Source organism: Bos grunniens, chromosome X, assembly GCF_055505025.1.
Source record: "Bos grunniens cultivar Pamir isolate PY7600 chromosome X, Bosgru_T2T1.0, whole genome shotgun sequence".
Classification (NCBI taxonomy): Eukaryota; Metazoa; Chordata; class Mammalia; order Artiodactyla; family Bovidae; genus Bos; species Bos grunniens.
In genome coordinates, this window is record NC_141194.1 from 58314697 (window position 1) to 58335483 (window position 20787).

Below are 20787 nucleotides of genomic sequence, written 5' to 3' on the forward strand. Positions count from 1 at the left end.
GCATATTCATATACATTTTGAATGTAGGTATAAAAAACCCAGTTAGAAGTAGTTGAAAGAATGAAAACCTGAAATTTAACAGACAAAATAAATCTTATAATTTCTTTTCAGGTGAATGAGTCTATAACCCAGCGTAGACAGGTGCTTGAGGTAGCCAGTTGTCAAAGTTTGTCCAGGTAGGCCTTGGCTTCTTACTGTGGTATTACTGTAAAAGCCAAAATAGTTGTCCCCATTAACAATTTAGGTGCTTTTCTAGGTATGAGAAGATGCAAGAATTTGGGCTCAAGAAAATCTTTACCTGAAAATCTCTAACTATCCAAAGGCCTGTTTTGTCCATTTTTCCAGAACACAGAGCGAGTGCCTAATTTCTGATTTTCACCCTGAACTCCTTTCAGGGGACGTTGAAGGTCAGCAGCTGTAGTGTCCATGAGTTAATCTTTGTAGAGGCAGATAGCAAGTGCCAGTTGCCAGAGCAGGGCCCTTTTATGGCCATGAGTTTGACCATGGTTTGCAGAGCATTTCATTACCATCTTGTTCCATGGTGCTGGGAGGGTTCATTCGCAGGTCTGTCAAAGATCTCACTGATAGGCCACTCAGTGTGTTATTACTGGACTAGGCCCTGTGAGTAACAAAAGTCTCTGGACCACACCTGTCTTACTAGTCTCTTGGTCCAGGAAAATATTCTGTCTTGTTGCTTCTTATATACAGAGTCACACCATTATACTTATGGATTTCATATGGAGCTGCACACCATCATTATATCAGTGGCTCAGTCACACACTTGATAATGTAAGGAACAACACTTCTTGAAGCAGGCAGTATAGAAAACAATATCGTTAGAAGTAATAGTAGAATCATCAGGAAGAACTTCAATCAAGAACTTCTATTAAGTATAGCCCAGTGACATATCCATGTCATCTGATTTCGTTTGCTAAATGACTTTCAGATCAGATCAGATCAGATCAATCGCTCAGTCGTGTCCAACTCTTTGCAACCCCACGAATCGCAGCACGCCAGGCCTCCCTGTCCATCACCAACTCCCAGAGTTCACCCAGACTCACGTCCATCGAGTCAGTGATGCCATCCAGCCATCTCATCCTCTGTCGTCCCCTTCTCCTCCTGCCCCCAATCCCTCCCAGCCTCAGAGTCTTTTCCAATGAGTCAACTCTTCGCATGAGGTGGCCAAAGTACTGGAGTTTCAGCTTTAGCATCATTCCTTCCAAAGAAATCCCAGGGCTGATCTCCTTCAGAATGGACTGGTTGGATCTCCTTGCAGTCCAAGGGACTCTCAAGAGGCTTCTCCAACACCACAGTTCAAAAGCCTCAATTCTTCGGCACTCAGCCTTCTTCACAGTCCAACTCTCACATCCATACATGACCACAGGAAAAACTATAGCCTTGACTAGACGAACCTCTGTTGGCAAAGTAGTGTCTCTGCTTTTGAATCTGCTGTCTAGGTTGGTCATAGCTTTCCTGTCAAGGAGCAAGCGTCTTTTAGTTTCATGGCTTCAGTCACCATCTGCAGTGATTTTCGAGCCCAAAAAGATAAAGTCTGACACTGTTCCACTGTTTCCCCATCGATTTCCCATGAAGCGATGGGACCGGACGCCATGATCTTCGTTTTCTGAATGTTGAGCTTTAAGCCAACTTTTTCACTCTCCACTTTCTCTTTCATCAAGAGGCTTTTTAGTTCCTCTTCACTGTCTGCCATAAGGGTGGTGTCATCTACATATCTGAGGTTATTGATATTTCTCCCGGCAATCTTGATTCCAGCTTGTGTTCTTCCAGTCCAGCGTTTCTCATGATGTACTCTGCATAGAAGGTAAATAAGCAGGGTGGCAATAAACAGCCTTGACGTACTCCTTTTCATCTTTGGAACCAGTCTGTTGTTCCATGTCCAGTTCGAACTGTTGCTTCCTGACCTGCATACAGATTTCTCCAGAGGCAGGTCAGGTGGTCTGCTATTCCCATCTCTTTCAGAATTTTCCACAGTTTATTGTGATCCACACAGTCAAAGGCTTTGGCATAGTCAATAAAGCAGAAATAGATGTTTTTCTGGAACTCTCTTGCTTTTTCCATGATCCAGCGGATGTTGGCAATTTGATCTCTGGTTCCTCTGCCTTTTCTAAAACCAGCTTGAACATCTGGAAGTTCACGGTTTACGTATTGCTGAAGCCTGGCTTGGAGAGTGTTGAGCATTACTTTACTAGCATGTGAGATGAGTGCACTTGTGTGGTAGTTTGAGCATTCTTTGGCATTGTCTTTCTTTGGGATTGGAATGAAAACTGACCTTTTCCAGTCCTGTGGCCACTGCTGAGTTTCCAAATCTGCTGGCATATTGAGCCCAGCACTTTCACAGCATCATCTTTCAGGATTTGAGATAGCTCCACTGGAGTTCCATCACCTCCACTAGCTTTGTTCGTAGTGATGCTTTCTAAGGCCCACTTGGCTTCACATTCCAGGATGTCTGGCTCTAGGTCAGTGATCACACCATCGTGATTATCTGGCTCGTGAAGATCTTTTTTGTACAGTTCTTCCGTGTGTACTTGCCACCTCTCCTGAATATCTTCTGCTTCTGTTAGGCCCATACCTTTTCTGTCCTTTCTCGAGCCCATCTTTGCATGAAATGTTCCCTTGGTATCTCTTGTTTTCTTGAAGAGATCTCTACTCTTTCCCATTCTGTTGTTTTCCTCTATTTCTTTGCATTGATCGCTGAGGAAGGCTTTCTTATCTCTTCTTGCTATTCTTTGGAACTCTGCATTCAGATGCTTATATCCTTCCTTTTCTCCTTTGCTTTTCCCTTCTCTTCTTTTCACAGCTATTTGTAAGGCCTCCCCAGACAGCCATTTTGCTTTTTTGCATTTCTTTTCCATGGGGATGGTTTGATCCCTGTCTCCTGTACAATGTCACGAACCTCATTCCATAGTTCATCAGGCACTCTTATCTATCAGATCTAGGCCCTTAAATCTGTTTCTCACTTCCACTGTATAATCATAAGGGATTTGATTTAGGTCATACCTGAATGGTCTAGAGGTTTTCCCTACTTTCTTCAATTAAAGTCTGATTTTGGCAATAAGGAGTTCATGATCTGAGCCACAGTCAGCTCCTGGTCTTGTTTTTGCTGACTGTGTAGAGCTTCTCCATCTTTGGCTGCAAAGAATATAATCAGTCTGATTTTGGTGTGGACCATCTGTTGATGTCCATGTGTAGAGTCTTCTCTTGTGTTATTGGAAGAGGGTATTTGTTATGACCAGTGCATTTTCTTGGCAAAACTCTATTAGTCTTTGTCCTGCTTCATTCCGTATTCCAAGGCCAAATTTGCCTGTTACTCCAGGTGTTTCTTGATTTCCTACTTTTGCATTCAGTCCCCTATAATGAAAAGGACATCTTTTTTGGGTGTTAGTTCTAAAAGGCCTGGTAGGTCTTCATAGAACCGTTCAACTTCAGCTTCTTCAGCCTTACTGGTTGGGCCATAGACTTGGATTACTGAGATATTGAATGGTTTGCCTTGGAAACGAACAGAGATCATTCTGTCGTTTTTGAGATTGCATCCAAGTACTGCATTTCAGACTCTTTTGTTGACCATGACGGCTACTCCATTTCTTCTGAGGGATTCCTGCCCACAGTAGTAGATATAATGGTCACCTGAGTTAAATTCACCCATTCCAGTCCATTTGAGTTCGCTGATTCCAAGAATGTCGACATTCACTCTTGCCATCTCTTGTTTGACTACGTCCAATTTGCCTTGATTCATGGACCTGACATTCCAGGTTCCTATGCAATATTGCTCTTTACAGCATCGGACCTTGCTTCTATCACCAGTCACATCCACAGCTGGGTATTGTTTTTGCTTTGGCTCCATTCCTTCATTCTTTCTGGAGTTATTTCTCCACTGATCTCCAGTAGCATATTGGGCACCTACTGACCTGGGGAGTTCCTCTTTCAGTATCCTCTCCTTTTGCCTTTTCATACTGCTCATGGGGTTGTCAAGGCAAGAATACTGAAGTGGTTTGCCATTCCCTTCTCCAGTGGACCACATTCTGTCAGACCTCTCCACCATGACCCACCCGTCTTGGGTTGTCCCATGGGCATGGCTTAGTTTCATTGAGTTAGAAAAGGCTGTTGTCCTAGTGTGATTAGATTGACTAGTTTTCTGTGAGTACAGTTTCAGTGTGTCTGCCCTCTGATGCCCTCTTGCACCACCTACCGTCTTACTTGGGCTTCTCTTACCTTGGGCGTGGGTTATCTCTTCACGGCTGCTCCAGCAAAGCCCAGCCGCCGTTCCTTACCTTGGACGAGGGGTATCTCCTCACCGCCGCCCTTCCTGACCTTCAACGTGGGATAGCTCCTCTAGGCCTCCTGTGCCCAGGCAGCCACGGCTCCTTGGATGTGGGGTCGGTCCTCCCGGCCGCCGCCCCTGGCCTCGGGCTTGGGATTTCTCCTCCCGGCCACCGCCCCTTACCTGAGACGCGGGGTAGCTCCTCTCGGCCATTCCTGCGCCCTGTCGGTGAGTCCCACTCAATCAAGAGTAGGCTCCATTATTGGAGCCACCCTGACCCTGAGAGTCAAATTTGCTCAAGATATTCCATTTGTTCATGATAGTCAGCCTGCTTTGTGAAACTGGTTGAAAGTGAAAGTCACTCAGTCGTGTTCGACTGTTTGCGACCCCATGGACTATACAGTCCGTGGAATTCTCCAGGCCAGAATACTGGACAGGGTAGCCTTTCCCTTCTCCAGGGGATCTTCCCAACCCAGGGATCGAACCCAGGTCTCCTCCACCGCACGTGGATTCTTTACCAGCTGAGCCACACGAGGGAAGTTCTGCTAAATACATCACTTACCTTGAGGAACACAAAATCGGCTGTCTCTAGTTGTAACAAATGATGCTTATTCTCCTGATAGAGGCCGTGCCACAATGAGGTACTATTTGTTATGTAACATCTTATATAACACCCATATGGCATACGCTAACTTATCTTGTGTGTTCAGGATAATTGTTGAGACTCCGTGATATGTTAAACTACACATTCCAGCAGATCTTGTTTCCCAGAAACGGGTGGGGGAGGGGGGAGGGGTTAGAGAGAGGGGATTATCCAGTAACAGTCAAACCAATTTCTTTTAAAAACTCACCAGGAAGGGCTTCTCTGGTGGCTCAGATGGTAAAGAATCTGCCTGCAATGCAGGAGACCCGGGTTCGGTCCCTGGGTCGGGAAGATCCCCTGGAGAAGGGAATGGCAACCCACTCCAGTATTCTTGCCTGAAGAATACCATGGACAGAGGAGCCTCCTGGGCTATAGTCCATGGGGTTGCAAAGAGTCAGACATGACTGAGCGACTCTCTCTCTCTCTCTCTCACACACACACACACACACACGAAGAATAACTGACTCCCTATTCATATAGGCTTTGTGACTTGCTATTCTCACATTAGGGAAAATCATAACTAGCAAGGGTGGTCCAAAACTTGTCTTTGATTCTAACAAAAGTCATGTGGTGCTCAAAGGTGAACCCAGCTGGATTCATTGCCTGGTTTTTATAATCCAAGCCCTTGACTTCAAGTCCTGTTTCAAGGACTAATAATCATTGTGTTTCGTTTGATTACTTGTTTTGCAGTTGGCCAATGCATCCTGTCTGGAGTCTTAAATGCTATTGCACAGCCCGTGTCACACCAGAGTATTCAATGATGCATTCTACTGCAAAAGGAGCAGGAGAGACCAATCCATGTCCTACTACAGACTACATTCTCTAAACAAATTCCTGATCATCAAAATCAGAGCAATGTTGATAATCTAGATAACATGGGTTAATGGCTTGTGGCCAGAAGGGGGTACTAAAAAGTATCTCTTGACATCCAGGCTAGGACATGTTATTCTCCCATTAGACATTGAAAAAAATCTCAGGGAATGCCAACTTCAGGTGAGATCATGAGATCTTGTCACTCTGAGATCATGATAAAGTGAGACAAAACAAAGGCCACTTCATGATTTTTTTGTTCCTTAGCACAGACAAAAGCAAAATCACTGTACAAATCACCGTATATCCCTCTCCTAGCTAGTATGAGTGACTGCTAGTTTGGGGGTTTTGTTTTCCCCTTTGCTTTGTTTCTTTGCTTGTTTTCAGCAATTGTAGCTTTAACCTCACTCTAATCTATTCTCTCTATAGAAAAGGTTTATTAAGATACTGTCATAGGAATTCCCTGTCTTTCTGACAGTATCCAATCCAGATCAGAGCTCTGCTTCTTTAAAAATTCACCCAAATCACCTAAAACAAGCCCACCTCTTTTTTTCTTTAATTTTTTTTTGAGGTGGTCCCTTTATTTAGTCTTTATTCAATTTGTTACCATATTGCTTCTGTTTTTTTGTTTGTTTGTTTTCTTTTATGTTTTGGTTTTTGGCCACAAGACATGTGGGACCTTAGTTTCCCCAACCAGGGAGCGAACCCACACCACCTACTTTGGAAGGCAAAGGCTCATCCACCGGACCAGCAGGGAAGTCCCAAGCCCAAATCTCTTAACATCCCTTTTCTATCACCCACGTACTTGTGTGGCCCACAGTTCCTTCACTGTGTATGTTCTCCTTCACTGCAAAGAATAATAAACTCAAATTGTTCAACTACAAATGTGTTCCTGCTGGTCTTAAGCTGGGAGGCATCGAAATATCATATCACGTTAAACCTGATGGCAAAGCAAAGCAGAAGACTCAAATGTATTTGATTTATGTATTTACGTATTTGTATCTAAATGTATTTACAATAACCCCACATGCTATTATTTCTAATGTAAGTTTCAGTTTACAAAGACATTTATTTTGTATCCTTTCAACCAGCGATTTCAAGGCCTAGCGACTGAGAAGAGGGCTAGTATACTGGTGGAGATATTAACAATATGAACAGTAAAAGACCAACCATAAAATATATTGAAAATAGATATTCATGATCGTGGAATGGGAGAAAGAAAGCAAAGGTTGAGTTTTGGACAATGAGTTTGAGATGATGGCCTGACCACCAGGTCAGATGCTGTATGGGCCACAGAAGATTAGACCCAAATTCTTCACATTCCAAAGCACAGGGTTCCAGAACAAACGGTTCCTTTGGGTGGCTACCAACCTTCCTCAAGCCCTGTCCCCAGCCTCCATAACATCTCAGTAAGCACAGTGAGACAAATAAGACCCTGATGAGAACCTGTAAATCCAAATGTGACCATTCTGTATGTCCGTTTTTCTAACTCCTCCCCATCCCCACAAACATCACCCACCCCCACATAGGTTATCCAGGCGACCTATGTATTCAGAAGCAGAAAGAAATGTAAATTTTACTTGGAATGACTGATTATAGAACAGCACTATCTCACAGAATTCTCTGCGCTGATAGAGATGTTCCATATCTGCGCTGCGCACAGTATAGTAGCCACGGGTTTACATGTAGCCATCGAGCACTTCAAATGCTGCGAGTGAGACTGAGAGACTGAATTTTCCATTTTATTTAATTTTAATCAATTTAAATAATCACATACGACTAGGGGCTACCATCTTTAAGAATATACCTCTACAGCAAGTCTCCTCACCTGTGGTGGACCATACTCAGCCACTTGCCTTCACCCAAAACATGCTCTTCGTGACCGCTTGGATGATTTTAATTCACTTAGAGTCACCACTCTTCATAAAATCCCATGTACAGCAAACACGCTAATCAAAACCATCAGCTGCCTGTAGATTCCTATTTTTGCCATCACCATGTACTATTTTTATTTTTTAAAATAATTGACAGACATCACCAATGTAATGCAGTGTGTTTATGTGATGAATACTGCTCAGAGAATTAAGGATCTTTTGGGTATTCAAATCTTACCTTGAATCTGCCCAGATAGTTTTTGTTCCTTCCACTGCATCTTATTACCCTGCTAGTCTTTAAACCAAGTTTGATAGTTGAAGTTTGCTACCATGTGGAGTGAAATTTATCCTTTGGTGTCTGATCTCAGAATCTAATCATAGCAACTGACATGGAAAACGTGTTCACAGACTAAACCAAACTTTCATCTGCACTGTTAGAACAAATCATTCCCGAAGACTGTTCATATATCAATTGGCTATTGTCTAAATAAATGAGGTAAATTTCAATTCTCTTACTACTAGAAAAAAAAAATTGCCACCTTTCTTTAGAATGTCATGAATAGACAAATTTTACTTCTGAAACACAAGCACTTGAAGAAGTATAAGTTTCAGCTAACATCCTGGTTATTTTCTCCTTACCAGAATCAGTGTCTTTCTATTTATTTACTCAAATGAGGAAGGAATCTACATTTAGATTAAAATTGGTTGCCTGGACTATACGTTCTATTTTGTTCCTTTGTAGATCGCACCACCTTTGAGATTTCCAAGTGGTGGGGCAGACTGCTGGCTATAGGTCTGGATTCAAAGAAGAGGTCTGTGCATGGGCTATGAATTTGAGAGTCTATGACATATAGATGGTGCCTGGAGTCAAGCAAGTAAACCTTAGAACAGGGGGCAGATGACACACCCCTTTCAAGAGATTTATCTTGAATAAAGGGAAGGGCATCAAGGCCCAGGTAGCTGAGTGGACAAGGAAAGGGTGGAACCTCATGAGGGCTCATAAAATATAAATGTGTGTGTGTGTGTATGAATGTCTTAGAAGTCATGTTACTAGCTGAACAGGTGATGACATAAAAACCTTGGATTCTGCTTCAATCCACTTATTTCCGTGTGTGTGTGTGTGTGTGTGTTTGCTGACCCCAATTCAAAAGTTTAAGTTTAATCGCATGATTAAACTGATGTGATGTGCTTATATAAAATAGGTGAATTTTGCTATTTTAACTCTCACCAGGCAGTTTCATGTCCAAATTCTGTGGCTGAGACTTGGCAAGTACCTTCCTGTAGACCTTGTGGCTGGACACTCCCTCTTCTTTTTATTTTCCTCTTAAAAAGATGGTTTTCTTTTTCCAGCACATGATTTATCTTTCATCGAAATTTCAGTGTCATCTTTGTGCTGTTTATATATAGACCCTTTCCACAGTAGCATAATTTACACTGGTCTGCTGTCTGTGTCCATCCCACTTCCATCCCTGGGGCACTGCTTTCTCCTTCATAAGTCATTGTTTATTTAAGTCTCTTGTGTCTTTGAATACGAATGCTAAGCTTTATCTTCTTACAGCATCTATCTCTAGGACACCACTGGAAGGGAAGATGACAGAAGAGGGTTTGTCTACCGAATTGTAATAACATTTCATTCCTGTCTCCTTAAGACAGGCAGAAGCAGAGATGGACTATCAAAAGATGCAACAGAACCAGATGTAGAAACAGCCAGAGACAGGACAGCCTGACAGAAAAACAGAGATAGCTGGTCAGGCAGGCTGAGAAAGCCCAACAGATGGACAGACTCAGAAATTGTACCTCCTCCCCCAAAAGAGACAGGTAGAAAGGCATACACAGAAAGGGGCAGACAGAGACAGGTAGAAATAGATGGAGACAGAGACAGGGAGGCAGAGGAAGCCAGGCACAGACAGGGACAAACAGACACCCATTCAAACTAAGGCAAAGAATGATGGTTGCAGACAGAGACAGGGAGACAGGCAGAGGCTGATTGACACAGATAGAAAGACAGAGACAGACAGACTGAGAGACAGAGAAAGACAGACGCACACTGAAAGAGAGCCAACAGACATAGAGATAGTGATGGGGAGAGAGAGAGTCAGAGAGAAACAAGGTTGGGGGTGGGGAGAAAGACAGAGACAGATCGGGACAGAAAGGGAAAGACAAAGACAGATGGATGGAGAAAGAGACACAGAGAGATGCAGATACAGACGGATACAGAAGCACTGGAGAAATACAGAGACAGAGACAGAAACATAGAGACCCAGACACAAACAGATTGTCAGAAACAGAGAGAAACAGAAAGATACGGACAGTAAGACAGAGACAGAGAGTGACGAAGATAGGCAGTCTGAGACAGAGACTGAGGAAGACAAAGACAGAGGTAGATAGAAATTAGACAGGGATGCAGACAGACATCATGGAGACAGAGATAGGGGATGACAGAGAGAGCGGCAGACATACAGAGAGGGAAAAACAGAGACAGGGATAAATCCTCATCATTGTCAAGGACCACGTGGTATCCCATAGGGGTACATCTCCTTTAGTGTGGCGTTTACTTTGCTGTTATTTAGCTTGATGGTTTCCTATAGCGTTACCATGACTGTACTTCGCCCTGCCTCCCCATTTCCCCATGCCTTACGAAGAGGCTAACAAAATGAGTATCAACATGGGAAAAGGTTTCTTCCTCATCCTGAGCAGTCAAAAAGAAAAGAAAAAAAAAAAAAGAGAAAAAATAGAGACAGGTATTGGATAAATTGCCCAAACTGGCAAATGGCAACAGTCAGGGTTTGTGAGAGTTTAAATGTTTAAATGAGTGTATTTCAGCTGTCACTCTTTGTACATTATTGAACATCTTTCTATTGTAAGCGGCAACAAGCAATTTAAGGATTTAAAGCTCGTTGGGTAGGAAAACAAAAGCAGATCTTTCAGTCAAGGTACACTTGTAGCTAAGTAGTCTCTGAATTTCCCAACTGAGGATACCTCTGTTTAGATGAAATGGCATCTTGGCATTCAGCTCAAGAAAAAGTGATTTCAAATTGCTTAGAGAGTTTATATAAAGAAAGTGAAATTCTTGCCGAAAAAAAAAAATAACAATAATTTTTACGTTTCAACTGAATCATGACTTACTCTTCTCCCCAGTTATTTTTAAACACAAATAAAATGAAGTCTATTGTTTGTAGTTGGTTAGGTATATGGAATATAAGGGAACACGAGAAAGGGTAGGGGGCTGCAAAATTAAGGGCAAACATCGAAGGATGCAACAGCAGCTTCCTGGTTGAACCATTTCATATAAGTAACTGTCACGTAAATATTACTCTAATACTAGTATGTGGGTTTGGGATAAGGAAGCCTTTCAAATCTCCTTAAAGAGTAAAAGGAATGAATGAATGGATAAAGTCAAAAGTAATTTGTTCACTGAATGACAATGGATAAAATCTAATTGGGAAGAGAAACATAAACCACCAGTAAGGAAAATTCTGATTTCAACTAAGTAAAGCCTTAAATCTGGTGACTGTTTTTTTTTTTTTTTTTAATTTAAATGTACATTTATTTATTTTAATTGGAGGCTAATTACTTTACAATATTGTATTGGTTTTGCCATACATCAACATGAATCTGCCAAACACCAATAGAGTATACTATTTTTTTAATTTGTTCATCTTGTATTAATTTATCACACTCTTTCCAAGCATGTATTTATTATTTATATGGATTCTTAAATAGAGTTTTCCATTCTTTGACCTCAAAATGACTCAATGGAGGGAATGGGATGGTGACAATTTGTAAGTTAACAGTAATCAGAAACTAACAAATTCAAATCGTGACTAGTGTGCTTCTCCTTTTGTGACAAAAACACTTTTTATCTTACCCTTTTGATTACTAGTGTGGACTTCTCGTGATGCCACTTCCAGATGCCAAATAATTCCCATTATAATTCAAAAGCGTTCCTTTCCAGAGGTTACCAGACCTGTTTTTAAGCGGGAGAGAGTCTTTCCACGTACAATTCCAACGTCAAATGTTTCTGAAGGGCAAAGGCCATCAGCGTGCTTAGAGAGTGCATTCTGGTGCATAAATAATTCATGGCTGTATGCCACAGAAAAAGTCTGTCTAGTACCGAGATGTCCTCATAGCATCAATCTGCCGCCTTCCACTCCACCCCCAATATAGGGTTGTATAAGATTTGAGGCGTCTTTCTAGGGTTAAAATGCTAGGAAAGTCAAAATAAAGCCAAAGTAACATCAAGATACGATATGAAGTCAACTAACCTAAGAATGTTGAGGAACAACCAATAAAGAGAAGATCATCAGTGTAGCCTGGGTGCGTTCACAGAGTGAGAGATCATGGGAACCAAGTACTACACGCTCAGTGGCAGGGAATGGGGAAAGGGAAGCAATCCAAAGGAAGCTAGCGGTAGTAGTGGTAATGAGTGGGGCAGAGTGGCTCTAAACACGCGAACTGAAAGAGAAACCAAACGGTTTCTTTAACATCCCTTTAATCAAGCTAAAGGAAATGCATATTTTAAAAGAGTTTCCCCAACAGTAGTAGAGTAGGTAGGTTCACAGGTTCTCTCTAAAGTCAACTGGTCTTTGACTTTGCAGAAATGATGGGAGGGGGCATTGATGGATGGTAAACCAGGAGGACAGGTTGCCACTTTAACAGCACAAATGAGGTCTAAAGGTGTTGGGGGAGCAGGGCTTTAAAATTTCTCCTCTTCATAGGCTCAGGTAAACAATCTCAAGTATTATGAGCTACAGTTCAACAAAGACTCTGACAGAGGTGGGCCACCAGAGGTGGGCAAGTCCGGTTGGTCCCGCAGAAGGAGCTGGCATCTGGACAAAGCTGGTCGTCCCTGACCCCAGGAAAAGAGCTGCTCACCTCTCTGAGATTTTGTTTTCAGGAGTCCTCACTCAGGAAAACGCCCCTCTCTGGGGAGGTACAGGAAATTACAGGTCACATATATGGGGAAAACCACATCTTCGTTCTCCAGATTCACCACCTCTAGCTCTTCATCCTTTCCCAGGGAAAGCACCTGGAGTTCTGTCTCCTTCCGGAAAATGGCTCTTCCAGCCCTGTCCAAGGAGGCCAGGCGCAAGCGGAACGCGACCTTTCTCTGCCAGAGTAAGCTGACCCCGAGACCGCAGGACTTGTTCAGCGCGCTGCGCTTGAAAATGATGCGCCGGTTGGCATAGCACACCACCAAGTCCCAGCCGACGTTGAAGCCTGCCCACCGCCAGCTGCACTGCTTATCCCTGAGGAGCTGGCCCCCGCACCGCATGCTGGTCCTCTGGAGGTCGGACACGAAGACATCCACGGGCCCGAGGTCTCTGGTCTGCTCAGCCCGGAGGAGGGCAAGCCACTGCTCTTTGTACACTGGGGTCAGCCACGTGGCAGGGATCAGTGCATCCTGGTCGATGATGCGTGCTGACGGCAGGTCGCAGATCATGTAGGCAAGCCGCAGCTGCTGGAACGCTGGCACGAAGGCTCTGCCCTGCTCGGTCTCCAGGAAAGGGGTGCCCTCTGACTCCTGCCTGGACCTGGCAAACCACGAGTCGGCGTCAGGCAGCAGGTCTCTGCGGGGGCCTCTCCATGTCGGCTGCAGCTGCAGGAACATCCACTTTTTCAGCGTCGTGTACACATCCATCTCTACCTCCATCACGAAGAGCTCTGAAGAGGCAATGACCTCTTTCATGAGATCCAGGCTAACTTCTCTCAATAACTCCTCACTATGCTGGGTCATCAGGTTGTCCAGCAGCCACTGAAGACACATGGCCCTGATGTTCTGGAGTCCGTAGCTCTCAGCAGAGCAGTAGTAGCTGCACACGGTCTGATCACTGACCGTCTCCTTCATTATCTCTCCGCACTGCTGAATCAGCTTGTCCAGCTGCAGCATGCTGGCTGTGGCCAGCATGGGGACCACTCGACCGGGTGGGATGAGCACAGAGTTTCGGTACAGGGAACCTAAAGCCTCGTGCAGTGCCTCACAATCAATGTTCTCGTCAGGCATCTGCAACTCTACAGTATCCATGGTTGTCTCACGCCACGCACCACTGAACATGCTAGCAAAGTATCCTGACCGGCACAAGTAGACCTTGTGCAAGTTCCACTCCTTCCCCAGGGCACGGATCTGCACGTCACTCCCTTCTCCTCTCAGAAAAAGTGTCTTATAAACGGACTCTAAACTGTCTTTTGCTCGCTTCCTGTGAGGCGCTTTTGTGAGCTGCCCTTCTGGGCCTGTCTTCCGCTTGTGGCGCCCTTGGCTAGTGGTGGGTCTGGCCTCTTCGCTCTCCTCCCCTTCCTCTATCACTGCCACTGCTACCTCCTCGGCCTCCTCCTCCCCCTCAGGGGCACCTGGCTCCTCTGGGGCATGCCCCACTCTGTTCGAGGGCATCTGACTGTTTACTGCTCCCATGGCTTTTACCTCAGGGGTACAGAGGGCAAGCTTCCTCACCAGACGCAGCCGCCACTGGCACTAGCTCAGCCCACGGTGTCGTTGGATACGGCTGATGTTTGTGACGTCATCTTGGACGCCACGCAAAGCCACACCCACGAGGCTTTCCCCTACCCCTCCCACTCCCCATCACAGGATAAGTGCACTCTGTACCAGGAATTCCACTCTGCGTATCTTTCCCTCCAGGGATGATTTCTCTGCGGCTCCCTTCGTAGGATAATGGTGGAACAGAGGACTTTGTGTATGAATTTTCCCCATGAATCTTAAGAACATCATTTCCTCTTCCCCATTTGAAATAATTACTGATCACTCCTGTTTTTGGATAATTACGTCTTGGTTCCAGCTCTGTGCTCTATGCACCTTAATTTCTGTAATTATTTTCTTAGGTTATCCCATCATTTGCGGCTGTCAAAACATTTTCTGTGATAAAAGTGGCAATGTGTGCCCAGTCTTTGCTTTTGTCTCTATTTTAGACACCAGCTAAGCATGTAACAAACTTAAACACTGAAAGAAATGAGGAATGAATGAGATGGATTTTGATTTTTGAGGAAATTAATAATATTAAATACTGACAAGTGTTATATGCTAAACAAAGTATACGGTGTAGAAAGAGTGTGGACCTTTCAATGACAAGGAAAGTACAATGCAAGGGAAAAAACTTTGAAAACGGTAAGTCTCTCAGGTCATTTGACCTTGCCTGAGTAGAATGTTTGGGGCTTCCCAAACATTCCCAGTGGTAAACAATCCACCTGCCAATGCAGGAGACGCATGAGGCATGGGTTGGGAAGACTTCCTCGAGGAGGAAACGACAACCCACTCCAGTATTCATGCCTGAAAAATTCCATGAATAGCAGAGACTTGCAAACTAGTGTCCATGGGGTCGCAAAGATTCTGCCCTATTCAAATCATGTGAGTAGAATGTTTACACACTTTGAATAGGACAGGATAACCTTAAATCACATTTTAAATATTCTCTGTTAGATGGCTATAGAAAGTTGATAAGAAGGTCTATATAATGCTTCAGGTTGAGAGGTGCTTGGCATGAGACAAACATGAATACTGACTCTAGAGTTGTGACAGCTAATGGTGAATGGTGAACAGTGCCGCCAGATTCATGGTCTCCGAAGGAGAAGATTTAACTCGGGACCAAAGACAGTCTCAGTCACTTGGAGCATTGTGTAGATTTTATCTAAAGTGAAAGTGACAGAAAAAGCTTCAGACATAGACGTCAGAAGGGAGCAGGAGAGAACCCACCTCACTACTTTAAGCAAGGCGTTATACACTTCTCAACTAGCTGCTGAGACTAGATAAAAGATACCTCAAGACTTCGAGAATTTTTCCAGACCCTTTCCTGTAACATACCTCCTGGGATGACATCAGCACGAGATTAGCCAGAAGGAACAGGTTAACCCAGAGCTACAGCTGTGGAAGTTTTTACCCAGACCTTCTCCCATAACATATATCCAAAGCTTAAAAAAAAAAAAAAAAAAAAAGACATGTCCTTGAATAAGAGATACTGCTGCCTATGAGGCCTACATATCTATAGCAAAGAATGTGAAAAAGAAAGAATGTTTATCTCCTCCTTAAAGGGGCCTTAGGCTTTGACTCCTTATCAACCTGCCTAAGTTAACTCTCTCATTTCCCCCTTTTTATTTTAGGAGAATATTGTTGCTGAGGGGAAAGGGGCAGAGAAATCTGTCAGTAACTGCTTCCTGCAGGTGAGGGGCACTGACCCTAAGTGGTTGAAGCAACATATTCTCCTTACCCTTTTACTTAGGGTTTCTGATCCAAGGGCCCCAAGTAGTAAATACACAGTTATATATGTAAGGAGCAAACAGCAAAAAACAGAATGATTACAATGATTGTAGTCAAGATAGTTTTTCACAAAGGAGAGCTTGTAAACCAAGATTGTATCTGTAACCATGGTGGAACATCAGGGGAGTCCATTTTGAAGAGTGGCCAGAATCTCTGCATCACTGTTACTTTGTCTGGGAAGCCATTGTATCCTTTAGAAAGAACAAACTAGATAAGTAGATTAAAAGGCAGAGACCAAATATCAGTAGATGAATTACTGTAATCAGCAGTCCAAGAATAACCTGCAAGAATCAGGTTACATTTGATAGTAACTTTGATCCTGGTCTGGGTAGAGTCAACACTTGGGCTGCCCTATTTATAAGAATGGAGCCATCTGGCATATTCATATACATTTTGAATGTAGGTATAAAAAACCCAGTTAGAAGTAGTTGAAAGAATGAAAACCTGAAATTTAACAGACAAAATAAATCTTATAATTTCTTTTCAGGTGAATGAGTCTATAACCCAGCGTAGACAGGTGCTTGAGGTAGCCAGTTGTCAAAGTTTGTCCAGGTAGGCCTTGGCTTCTTACTGTGGTATTACTGTAAAAGCCAAAATAGTTGTCCCCATTAACAATTTAGGTGCTTTTCTAGGTATGAGAAGATGCAAGAATTTGGGCTCAAGAAAATCTTTACCTGAAAATCTCTAACTATCCAAAGGCCTGTTTTGTCCATTTTTCCAGAACACAGAGCGAGTGCCTAATTTCTGATTTTCACCCTGAACTCCTTTCAGGGGACGTTGAAGGTCAGCAGCTGTAGTGTCCATGAATTAATCTTTGTAGAGGCAGATAGCAAGTGCCAGTTGCCAGAGCAGGGCCCTTTTATGGCCATGAGTTTGACCATGGTTTGCAGAGCATTTCATTACCATCTTGTTCCATGGTGCTGGGAGGGTTCATTCGCAGGTCTGCCAAAGATCTCACTGATAGGCCACTCAGTGTGTTATTACTGGACTAGGCCCTGTGAGTAACAAAAGTCTCTGGACCACACCTGTCTTACTAGTCTCTTGGTCCAGGAAAATATTCTGTCTTGTTGCTTCTTATATACAGAGTCACACCATTATACTTATGGATTTCATATGGAGCTGCACACCATCATTATATCAGTGGCTCAGTCACACACTTGATAATGTAAGGTACAACACTTCTTGAAGCAGGCAGTATAGAAAACAATATCGTTAGAAGTAATAGTAGAATCATCAGGAAGAACTTCAATCAAGAACTTCTATTAAGTATAGCCCAGTGACATATCCATGTCATCTGATTTCGTTTGCTAAATGACTTTCAGATCAGATCAGATCAGATCAATCGCTCAGTCGTGTCCAACTCTTTGCAACCCCACGAATCGCAGCACGCCAGGCCTCCCTGTCCATCACCAACTCCCGGAGTTCACCCAGACTCACGTCCATCGAGTCAGTGATGCCATCCAGCCATCTCATCCTCTGTCGTCCCCTTCTCCTCCTGCCCCCAATCCCTCCCAGCCTCAGAGTCTTTTCCAATGAGTCAACTCTTCGCATGAGGTGGCCAAAGTACTGGAGTTTCAGCTTTAGCATCATTCCTTCCAAAGAAATCCCAGGGCTGATCTCCTTCAGAATGGACTGGTTGGATCTCCTTGCAGTCCAAGGGACTCTCAAGAGGCTTCTCCAACACCACAGTTCAAAAGCATCAATTCTTCGGCACTCAGCCTTCTTCACAGTCCAACTCTCACATCCATACATGACCACAGGAAAAACTATAGCCTTGACTAGACGAACCTCTGTTGGCAAAGTAGTGTCTCTGCTTTTGAATCTGCTATCTAGGTTGGTCATAGCTTTCCTGTCAAGGAGCAAGCGTCTTTTAGTTTCATGGCTTCAGTCACCATCTGCAGTGATTTTCGAGCCCAAAAAGATAAAGTCTGACACTGTTCCACTGTTTCCCCATCGATTTCCCATGAAGCGATGGGACCGGACGCCATGATCTTCGTTTTCTGAATGTTGAGCTTTAAGCCAACTTTTTCACTCTCCACTTTCTCTTTCATCAAGAGGCTTTTTAGTTCCTCTTCACTGTCTGCCATAAGGGTGGTGTCATCTACATATCTGAGGTTATTGATATTTCTCCCGGCAATCTTGATTCCAGCTTGTGTTCTTCCAGTCCAGCGTTTCTCATGATGTACTCTGCATAGAAGGTAAATAAGCAGGGTGGCAATAAACAGCCTTGACGTACTCCTTTTCATCTTTGGAACCAGTCTGTTGTTCCATGTCCAGTTCGAACTGTTGCTTCCTGACCTGCATACAGATTTCTCCAGAGGCAGGTCAGGTGGTCTGCTATTCCCATCTCTTTCAGAATTTTCCACAGTTTATTGTGATCCACACAGTCAAAGGCTTTGGCATAGTCAATAAAGCAGAAATAGATGTTTTTCTGGAACTCTCTTGCTTTTTCCATGATCCAGCGGATGTTGGCAATTTGATCTCTGGTTCCTCTGCCTTTTCTAAAACCAGCTTGAACATCTGGAAGTTCACGGTTTACGTATTGCTGAAGCCTGGCTTGGAGAGTGTTGAGCATTACTTTACTAGCATGTGAGATGAGTGCACTTGTGTGGTAGTTTGAGCATTCTTTGGCATTGTCTTTCTTTGGGATTGGAATGAAAACTGACCTTTTCCAGTCCTGTGGCCACTGCTGAGTTTCCAAATCTGCTGGCATATTGAGCCCAGCACTTTCACAGCATCATCTTTCAGGATTTGAGATAGCTCCACTGGAGTTCCATCACCTCCACTAGCTTTGTTCGTAGTGATGCTTTCTAAGGCCCACTTGGCTTCACATTCCAGGATGTCTGGCTCTAGGTCAGTGATCACACCATCGTGATTATCTGGCTCGTGAAGATCTTTTTTGTACAGTTCTTCCGTGTATACTTGCCACCTCTCCTGAATATCTTCTGCTTCTGTTAGGCCCATACCATTTCTGTCCTTTCTCGAGCCCATCTTTGCATGAAATGTTCCCTTGGTATCTCTTGTTTTCTTGAAGAGATCTCTACTCTTTCCCATTCTGTTGTTTTCCTCTATTTCTTTGCATTGATCGCTGAGGAAGGCTTTCTTATCTCTTCTTGCTATTCTTTGGAACTCTGCATTCAGATGCTTATATCCTTCCTTTTCTCCTTTGCTTTTCCCTTCTCTTCTTTTCACAGCTATTTGTAAGGCCTCCCCAGACAGCCATTTTGCTTTTTTGCATTTCTTTTCCATGGGGATGGTTTGATCCCTGTCTCCTGTACAATGTCACGAACCTCATTCCATAGTTCATCAGGCACTCTTATCTATCAGATCTAGGCCCTTAAATCTGTTTCTCACTTCCACTGTATAATCATAAGGGATTTGATTTAGGTCATACCTGAATGGTCTAGAGGTTTTCCCTACTTTCTTCAATTAAAGTCTGATTTTGGCAATAAGGAGTTCATGATCTGAGCCACAGTCAGCTCCTGGTCTTGTTTTTGCTGACTGTGTAGAGCTTCTCCATCTTTGGCTGCAAAGAATATAATCAGTCTGATTTTGGTGTGGACCATCTGTTGATGTCCATGTGTAGAGTCTTCTCTTGTGTTATTGGAAGAGGGTATTTGTTATGACCAGTGCATTTTCTTGGCAAAACTCTATTAGTCTTTGTCCTGCTTCATTCCATATTCCAAGGCCAAATTTGCCTGTTACTCCAGGTGTTTCTTGATTTCCTACTTTTGCATTCAGTCCCCTATAATGAAAAGGACATCTTTTTTGGGTGTTAGTTCTAAAAGGCCTGGTAGGTCTTCATAGAACCGTTCAACTTCAGCTTCTTCAGCCTTACTGGTTGGGCCATAGACTTGGATTACTGAGATATTGAATGGTTTGCCTTGGAAACGAACAGAGATCATTCTGTCGTTTTTGAGATTGCATCCAAGTACTGCATTTCAGACTCTTTTGTTGACCATGACGGCTACTCCATTTCTTCTGAGGGATTCCTGCCCACAGTAGTAGATATAATGGTCACCTGAGTTAAATTCACCCATTCCAGTCCATTTGAGTTCGCTGATTCCAAGAATGTCGACATTCACTCTTGCCATCTCTTGTTTGACTACGTCCAATTTGCCTTGATTCATGGACCTGACATTCCAGGTTCCTATGCAATATTGCTCTTTACAGCATCGGACCTTGCTTCTATCACCAGTCACATCCACAGCTGGGTATTGTTTTTGCTTTGGCTCCATTCCTTCATTCTTTCTGGAGTTATTTCTCCACTGATCTCCAGTAGCATATTGGGCACCTACTGACCTGGGGAGTTCCTCTTTCAGTATCCTCTCCTTTTGCCTTTTCATACTGCTCATGGGGTTGTCAAGGCAAGAATACTGAAGTGGTTTGCCATTCCCTTCTCCAGTGGACCACATTCTGTCAGACCTCTCCACCATGACCCACCCGTCTTGGGTTGTCCCATGGGCATGGCTTAGTTTCATTGAGTTAGAAAAGGCTGTTGTCCTAGTGTGATTAGATTGACTAGTTTTCTGTGAGTACAGTTTCAGTGTGTCTGCCCTCTGATGCCCTCTTGCACCACCTACCGTCTTACTTGGGCTTCTCTTACCTTGGGCGTGGGTTATCTCTTCACGGCTGCTCCAGCAAAGCCCAGCCGCCGTTCCTTACCTTGGACGAGGGGTATCTCCTCACCGCCGCCCTTCCTGACCTTCAACGTGGGATAGCTCCTCTAGGCCTCCTGTGCCCAGGCAGCCACGGCTCCTTGGATGTGGGGTCGGTCCTCCCGGCCGCCGCCCCTGGCCTCGGGCTTGGGATTTCTCCTCCCGGCCACCGCCCCTTACCTGAGACGCGGGGTAGCTCCTCTCGGCCATTCCTGCGCCCTGTCGGTGAGTCCCACTCAATCAAGAGTAGGCTCCATTAT

The 20787-nt window shown here is 44.0% G+C and overlaps 1 protein-coding gene across 1 annotated transcript; it reads right to left on the reverse strand.

Annotated features, from left to right (window-relative positions):
* Window positions 1-12081: 12081 nt before the first annotated feature.
* Window positions 12082-14103, reverse strand: LOC147340525 (germ cell-less protein-like 1). Its single transcript, XM_086388326.1, has one exon. The coding sequence runs from the start codon at window positions 14013-14015 to the stop codon at window positions 12510-12512; it is 1506 nt and encodes a 501-aa protein (XP_086244452.1). The 5' UTR covers window positions 14016-14103; the 3' UTR covers window positions 12082-12509.
* Window positions 14104-20787: the final 6684 nt, after the last annotated feature.

Bases quoted from the DNA above. Each gene is read 5' to 3' on its own strand.
- LOC147340525 (XM_086388326.1), bottom strand. From the start codon at position 14,015: ATGGGAGCAGTAAACAGTCAGATGCCCTCGAACAGAGTGGGGCATGCC.